The sequence below is a fragment of the Anopheles coustani genome, chromosome 3 (genome assembly GCF_943734705.1).
Source record: "Anopheles coustani chromosome 3, idAnoCousDA_361_x.2, whole genome shotgun sequence".
Lineage (NCBI taxonomy): Eukaryota > Metazoa > Arthropoda > Insecta > Diptera > Culicidae > Anopheles > Anopheles coustani.
In genome coordinates this window covers 83121542-83130468 of record NC_071288.1, presented here as the reverse complement: position 1 = coordinate 83130468, position 8927 = coordinate 83121542, and the positions used below count along the sequence as shown (strand labels likewise).

Here is an 8927-nt window from a genome sequence, read left to right as displayed (position 1 = left end):
TGAATTGTCACAGACGGCTGACTACGGCTGGCCGTAGTGGCACGCGATTCGAAGCAACATTCAGCCCTAAATGGAAACAGGTGTAAATATACACCGAAGGGAACAAGAATAGCACCACCCTGTGATTTGCAATATTTTTAAAATTTCCATTGATGTTCTTGCTTTTTTACATTTGGAACACTATTACAATCTGTTTTACAACCACTGTATTAACGTGAGCTAATAGCGTTTTAACCAAATAGTTCATGAAAATTGTGAGGAAATAAAAATTGCACCACTTTGTTCACAAATTGAATATACATGTAATATAACAAAAGCTAAAATCTACACTGTGGTGCAAAATTTATCGGACACATCTGATCTGAGCTTTGTTGATTGGCTCGTTAAACTTGTATTATAATTGTTTTTTGTTTTACGTATCGGTTTTCCTTTGATACATTAATTTTCATAATTAATCATGTTTTATAATGCGTAATGAGTTTAGCAGCCATACGCTTTAGGGGGAGAAGAAGAAGAAGAATAATGTGTAATGTTATGGTAAGAAGATTTTTTCGACGAAGTCTTGCAAACCGCTGTGGATAATTTAGTCGCAATTTTTACAGCGGTTAAAAGCCCACAATGTTCGAAAGGAAGGAAACATCGGTAGCTCAACGAAGTAATGTTATTTTACGTCATAAAACTCGGTGTAACTAATCGTAAAATTGCTGAATATCTTGGAATTCCGAAGTCGGACATCATTTCCCGACAAAAAACCACCGGCGGCATCGAGAAACGCCCCAGATATGGGCGTCCACAGGATCTTTTACAACGCAACAAGTGGTATTTGGCACAAGCTGTCAAAAATGATCCGTTCATTAGTGGTGGAAAGTTAGCAGGTGATCAGGGACCCATCTTTGGAAAACCTGTAAGACGGTTCGCCAGCAGCAGAGCCTTGAAAGAAATAGAAATCAAGAGTCGTACACCTCGGGAAAAACCATTCATAACTAAGCAGAACCAAGGAGCACGTAAACAAACCAATGTAATCCTGGAAAAAAGTACTATGGACTAACGAAAGTTAGATCAACGGGAGAGCTTCAGATAGATGTGTTGAAGTTTGCCAGCCCAAAATATAAATATATATAAATAACTCCCCAAAGCCCAGATTTAAACCCCATCGAGCATTTATGGTATGAAATTGGACGAGAACTACAAAAGAAGCACATCACTAACAGAAAACAATTAATGCAGGAAATCGAAGTTGTCAGAAACTGTCTACTTCCAGAAACAACCAACAACTTGGTCGAATCCATGCCAATTATTGAAAATAATGTTTTGTCATTTCTTTTATACCTAATTCACAAAAATGTTGTTCTGGTCTGATTTTTTATTCTTATTCAAAAGATTTTTAGACCAGTTTTTGAGGAACAGAGCTGTACCATGATCAGTTTTGATGATTAGCTGTTTCAGACCCATTTCTTCTAAATGCCTTGAAAAATCAAAGAACTCAAGACTCAAATCAAACTTTCTATAGTTGCGTATCGTAACACGTTAAAATTGTTATTTTGTGAAGGTAGTTCAGTAGCTGAACAAAACATCAAATGGATGTTATTTTTATTTCATTGCCGTTTTCATGAATTATTTGACTTTAACATCACTGGAAACTAGAAAATGAAACTGATAGTAATAACATTCCAAACTGGAAAAAGATTTAATTTTATGGACATTTTTAAAAAATATTGGCAAAAAACAGGGTGGAGCTATTCTTGTTTCCTCCAGTGTATATTCTAACGAGTTTGAATAGTGTAATCAAAGAGATTTCAACTAGAAATTTACTGACGTTTGTGTTAACATACGGATTGCGGATGGCGTTGCTGAGAACCACAAAACCGAACTATTTATAATCGGACCTACGGCTTAACTTTCAGCTTCAGATGAACAGCCAGATGTTTCCGACTAGTTCTTTTTTTTTGCTTATTTCTTCTATCTTATCACTTGCCGAAGAGATTAGACTGCCTTTTCTGAGCCAAATTGACAACTGGTTTAGGAATGAGAACCGTTCCAGCAGTTCCGTTAATAGTATTAGTTTTCCCATTTGGTAATCATTAGTAACGAATGTTGGGTTTTCCCTTGTGCAACAAACAACAATCTTTTCTTAAACAGTACTGATAAAATTCTGTGGAATGAAAGTAAAACATGGGAAATACGTTTTAATCTGCCAAATAGCCTCAGATGTGAGATCTGTTTATCAAGAAAATGTGGATTGCTTTTGCATGCCCAGTGGAAGAGTGTCCAGAAGAAGCTTACTTGTGTAGCGATTAAAACTCGTTTTTAGGCGAGGGCAGATTGACCTTCCGTCCTCTCTGAAACGATGTTTGGCTGCTAGACTGCAATCGCTAGAGGCGACTATGTTGAATAAGGGGACTTTTACGTATAAGCTGTGGTGTATGGGAATGTCACACGAGATCTATACTATAGCGCGACGTCCCTTCAAGAAACGCGACGTCGCCTGACAGGCGGCTGAACTCCGTACAAAAAAACTGTCTCACAATTCGCATAAAAACGTTACCTAGTGTAGAAACAACGAAAAACGTGGCGTTGCTTTAGCTCTTGTTAAAAATCAATTCAATCCTAAACAAACTGACAGCTGTACAAAACGCAAACAAACCGAAACACAAACGCAAACAAAACGAGCTATATTCTCCACGAAACATCGGATTTTAAGTGTAATTACCCATGGAGCACGGCACTACCCACGGAACACGGCACGAAGTAAATCAAAGTCAATTGATGGTTGATCGAGATACTAATAGTCAGAAAGATTTGCCCACGAAATTCGAAACAAAACCGAAGTTACCGCGGCAAAAAACGAAAAACAAAGGCCCCTTTTGGGCCCTCTTTTTCTCTTCTCTTCCTTCTATACATTCTCATGTTACGAGCTGTTTCGTGGACTTGAACCGCGTTGTGTCCACTACGGTCTGTGCTCGCCAAACGTAGGACCGTCGCTCTTTGTTGAGAATGATGTGCGAAATGCGTAATATGTATCTACCCAAGAGCCATAAGTGCTATAGAAACTGACGCTGTATATTCAATGCATACTCATGTGCATATTCAGGTAATATGCAGCTCGAGCTGAAGAAAAAACCGAAGTTGCAAACCTCTACTCAGGGTGCATAAAATACGTAGCTAAACAAATATCATGGAATTCAACAACAAAAATTTCGCTGAGTTTGCGCCCCAATGTGATATATATTTTCCCGTACTCCCCTACCTACGTCGCGCTTTGCTAGCGCGATTGTTCTGCCGAAACTGGGCTACATTTGACTCGGGGTCCACACTACAGCGCGACGTCGCCGACGTGTATACAAAAACACATTATTTGCAAAAGTTGATTCTTATATCGACTGCTGTGGTCCTCATTTCAACTGATGACTATTAAAAACATGATCGCGTTATAAAATCAACTGATGCTGATTGAATATAATCTGGTGCAGTTAGAAATGGGGCTGCTTCTAGTATGCTAGTATCAGAAAACCCCTGTACTTAATCGCTCGTTATCCGTTTCTCAATGGAATTACTAAACCATGAATAAAAGATGCTATATGACTCATCATTGAAATTTATTTCAATCTTCCATTTCTCTTCATATTCTTTATAGAATGATCTGTTCATATGTAAAATGAGTGAATTCATACTCTTAACGGTGTTCTTTACAGAGTATTCTGGAAATTACGATTCAACGTTATGCATCAATCCGGCCTCTTAGTTTTAGGAAAACGTTCTTCATTTGTTGCACTCTGGGGGACAATCCTCCTTATCGCAGATGTCGCACAGCTTCTCTTGGTCCACGTCGTAAACTTGAATGGCGTTCAGTTCTGCAATTATATCATAATATCATGAAACAATAGTACGTATTAGTTAATATTAGCATATCCCTGGATTACACCTGGTACTTACTGGGATTGTAATAATCGTGCACTAACACATACGCTGGACGCTTAAGAGCCACCTTGAAACGCCTGTAGGCTGTGATGTGGAAGCAATTCTTTTCTGTTCCCATGTTATCGTAGTATGCCACCACTGAAGTTCCACCGAAACGTATCTCAGTATTCTGGGAAAATTTTTGTTGGTCAATTGGGGAAAATCCAATCTACTATCTATGTTGTTTTAAAGACTACCTACCCGTATCGGGTTAACCGTGGTTGCCTCGGTGATAGGACGGGGGTCAACAACGTAGCCACTGGGAAAGTTTACTTCTACCAGCGCCATGTTGGAACGCTCATTTGCAAGCTTTGGAATGAAACTCGCGCATATTTTCAGCTTCAGCTCGTAATCTGAGTTGGTGTTCAGCTTTTCGAAGGTCAATACAAATCGGTTGGTGTAATTTCGCAGATCCAGTGCGTACTCGTATTTAACGTCCAGTAACCCGAAGCCCAAGCCTGCAACGTTTATATCGATTTTCTTAACATCGCTTGGAATATCCTCGAACTGTAGCTTCCCGATTTCTTGCGATGTTACACGGAAGTTCTTCGTTTGCGTTTTGTATTTCAATTGGATGGAGTAATCGTTTCTTGAGGGCGATATTACTTCGGCCAGTTTCGTGAGCGCTTTCAATCCAACGAATGTGTCTTGCGTACGCGGGAAGCTTCCGGTGACGTAACGTTGATTGACAAGCCAACGCATAACAGGCACGCCATCGGGAAATTTCCCAGCTTGAACCATTGCTAATAGTGCATAACCTGTGGTTTCAATAATGTTCGAATCTCTATACCAATATCTCATGCCACCATTATCGGAAACGGTAGATCTATCGATCAGTCTGTTAATGAAGTATTCTTTTGAGTGATGACCACTCAACCACATAGCGTATGTAGCTATCGAAAGGTCGTAGAGGTCGTTCACTTGCGGAAGAAGCCCGGCAACATACTGCACGCCTCTTGCAATAACATTTTGATGAGTTAGTTTGGCATTCTCATTCTCCAAAAATGCAATCAAAACATAAGACGTTAAAGCAATTCCGTTCCTTAATCCGCCTTGCATATCTGTGTGAGCTATTGGACCAACTTCATTGAATCGTCCAGTGGATTGTTGTTTATTTGCCAACCACTGGAAGGCGCCCGCCACCATCGTGACATCCACCTCACTGATGTATTTCGATGCAGTTTGCATTGATTTCGCCACAAACGCAGTGAGGAAGACACTGCCTCCTCCAGATTGCCAAACACCAAAGGAACCATCCGTTTGACGATATCTCATCTGATTTTGATAGCCAGTCCGAAGTAAGCTAGTGGCTCGGTTGATCAAATTGGTGTCCTTTGAATCAATTGCAGTTAGATAATCGAGCGCAATTATGTTTGGCACAAATTTCACCATGTTTTGCTCTCCACAGCCAGTTGGAACCGCCAGAAGATCTCCCAAGTTTTGAACAACGGTGGTGAGAATGTTTGCTGGAAAAAGAAACATAACATTATGTTGCAAACCCAAGGTGTTCAAACTAAAATGCATCTATACATACGATTGACATGAAATGAGATGTGTTGTGATCCAGCATCCGCATTTTTATCTATATCCAAGCTAATGGGAAAAGATACATTCATATAGGTATTTTGACTGAAAATACGTGACTGCATCTTCTTCTCGACCAAACTTTCAGGTAACACTCGAATCACTTTCTCGATTGCATCCGTTTCCTGGCCCAGCATAATGGAAGCCTTCAAGCGAACAGCCATCTCTCCAAGCTTCCTGGGTTTTACCAGGAATGAAATAGGAACGCCGACCTTCGGTTTAACACTGATCGACTTCGTGTAGCTGGGTACTAAATGCAAGAGATAAATTTGAAATCAATCAATAGTTTCTAACTTCAAAAGACACACTCACCTCCAGCAGTTTGTCCAACGAATTCGGTTTGATTTCCAACATTGTACATCGTTACATCTGCAATGTATTCGCCGCCGAGGTTGTTGAACAAGGTGAACTGTAGCGCAACTGCCTCACCTCGTTTGATGGAGTATGGAAGATTATCGACGATGTAAAACGACTGAACCGTGATGAACTCGATTGGCTGTTTGATGATCCCCAGTCCGTACTCGGGATCGATTGAGAAACCCGTCAACGACCAGGCTGTTGTTGACTCTGGCACGTTTTCGATTAACTTGTGTTGACCATTGATTGGAATCGTAAGATTTTTCCACAGAAAAGACTCCACGAAGTTTGTACGAAACGGGATGAGCTTCGTGGACGAGCCATTCGATTCCAATCTAGCCAGCTTGTCGCTTGCTAGAACATGATCAAGGTGCTTTAATAGCTGGCTGATAACAATTATGAGGCAACAATCATGCGGAACAAGCATCAATTTTGCTATTGTTATACTTTTAGAATCAATTAGAATACGTACCACCTTCAAGTTGTAAGCTGTCCAAAGTTCGCGCAAAAAGTCCCATACTCTGTAAAAGAAACATCACAAGAACAATCATTTATTTGTTTAGTTCTAGCTTGGCTTTGCTTACATGAATTTTATCGTATTCATTGTTCTGAACATCATGAAAGTCGTCAAACACTGCTTCTATGTTTTCCCAGTGCACATCATGATTGCCGTTGTGCTGGAGAAGGCTGTTGTCGTAAGCTGCAAGGGCTACATACGATCTTGGCCGACCTTGCATGATCAGTTCAATTTGTCCTCCAGGTTTCACTTCACGATCTTGCTCATCGATCACCATCTTAAACTGATAGAAAAGAAGCAAATAAATATAAACTTTTTACTGTTCAAACAAATTCTTCAAAATGCCGTTAAACCGTGACGCACATTGTTACTCAGCTCTTTGAATTCAATGTCCATGGTATCGTAAACTATCGTGTCCTTAGCTAGGGTTGCTACTATGACTCTCGATTTTGGGATCATTTTGCTGTTGGCATTGATTTGAAGTGGAACTTTATGGGTTTTGCTGGGTCTCAGTAATCCTTCATCGATGATGTTCCCCTTGGATACAACGTAGTACACGAGGAATTGCATTTTATCTGTGCAGGTTATCGAGTACTTGATGGGTTTGTTCAACATTATCCTGCAGAAAAGAGAGTTTCACATTGCATTTCAATTAGTTTTGCATAAGTGCACGCCGAGATGCGAACACTTACTTTGATTTCAGTTCAATTTTGACGTAAGCATCTGTGTTAGTTTCGACTCGATGGATATCCTCGGTCAGGAGATCATTGTCTTCGATTTTCACCTGAGATAAGGATAAGAAAAACGGTGGATTTGAAGGCAAGTGTAACTTTGATTTTCTAATAAAAGTACCCACTTCAATGTTAATTGTGTTTGAATCTGCCGACGGGATGAGAGTTTGCTTGATCACTCCATTCTTGTCACTAGTTAGAGTTTCAATATATTCATCATTGAGACCGTAAATGGTCACTTCGGTCTCGACATTCGCTGCGGGAGTTCCGTTGTGGTATTTAACGTGAATATCGCATTTGTACGGCATGCCTGGCCGGAATGCTGGGCTATCTTTTACCAGTTCTACGTAGTATTGGTACTTGTGCACCGTTATTGGCTTGTAGATTGTTAAGGTGCGATCTAAAAAAAAGGAACATTACTTTTTTAATGTTGAAAACCTATCAAACTAGCGCGATACATACTTGTGTATTTCTCGATGAACGTAAAGTTGATATTCACATCGTGTTGAGGCTCGTAAAAATCGAGAAGACCATTAAACTTAAGTTGTGCCTGACCCATACCGTACACTTCCCACGTTTTCGTTTGATCCAATATACCATCTGACAAATAAAGGCGCAAAATAGCCGTCCCTTGTACCGGTTTGCCGGTGAAGTATTTGGCTTCTACGGTTAAGTCGAGCGATTGATCTTCTTCCAGCGGCACCTTTGTAGGGTAGACGTCGATTTCATACGTAGAGAGTACATATTCCTTCACCTCGAACGACTTCGTCATCAGTTCTTCTCCACCAATTTTCACGGACATTTTAAACTTTCCCATCAGTGGCGTTGGAGCTATTTCGAGTTTGTTCTCGAAAACTCCAAGATGTAGACGTCCTGCCGACCACTTGCGTATCACATTACCGCGTGGATCTTGAATGGTTACATTCACCGTTTTCACGTTAGCCGGAGGTTTCAAATTGGTGTCCAATACTATAACTCGAAAGTTGACCGTATCACCGGGCTTGAAGACTGGCTTATCGAGCTGAATCAAACCAGAAACTGATTTAGTTTTAAGTATAAGATCAGCCTCCTTATGGAAGCTGAAACCTCGCTGGCCATCCAAAGTGATTTTGTAGTTGCCAGGTACCAAATTCGGGAGCTGTAAGGAACGGTTTGTTAATATTGCATGTCTGTTACCAGCAAAGGAAAACGTACTTCAAAGTTCACCAAACGGTTTTGGTAGCGTCGCACATCCACTGTTTTGGTAAGGCCGAGTATGGTTTCACCACCGTCCGTTGTACCATCTATTTTCACTTTCAGATCCACTCTGCCCAAGCTCGAATTGAAATTGGTTAAGACCAGCGTATAGTTCTGGTTGGATCGAATATATTTTGGACCAACTACAAGCAACCTAAAACGGATCCAAAAATAATTTGTAATACCGTGCGGTTCTTTTCTGGATTTTAGCTTGCAGCATAAGGTAGGGAAACTTGAAACACAATGTACCCATGAGTAGCACTGACGAGTGTTATCACCAAAAGTAATCGTGACCTTACGAACTGCCACATCTCGATGCCGCGAATGAACACTTAGACGTCTGCTTTCAGAGCCGTTCCAACTGCATTTGACATCTCTTGCTGCTGGTGTAGTGTTTCAAAGAGCAATCTTGGAAGATGTTTTGCAAATATGGGAATTCCCCGTTGTCTTGGTGGTTGTGAGCCGTGCTTTACATGCATTTTGATTGATAGCGGTGAATCCCCAGTGATTAGCATACTTGGTACATTCGTTGCTCTTCGACAAAA

General features: G+C 40.6%; 1 protein-coding gene across 1 annotated transcript; it reads right to left on the bottom strand.

The window, feature by feature from the left end:
• Positions 1-3575: 3575 nt before the first annotated feature.
• On the bottom strand, positions 3576-8693 carry LOC131258852 (thioester-containing protein 1 allele S3-like). Its single transcript, XM_058260240.1, has 13 exons — positions 8632-8693; positions 8341-8536; positions 7609-8284; positions 7272-7546; positions 7108-7199; positions 6779-7034; positions 6483-6698; positions 6371-6419; positions 5854-6252; positions 5492-5791; positions 4159-5423; positions 3934-4087; positions 3576-3851 (listed from the first exon to the last, which is right to left on the bottom strand). The coding sequence occupies exons 1-13, from the start codon at positions 8691-8693 to the stop codon at positions 3760-3762; spliced, it is 4032 nt and encodes a 1343-aa protein (XP_058116223.1). The 3' UTR covers positions 3576-3759.
• Positions 8694-8927: the final 234 nt, after the last annotated feature.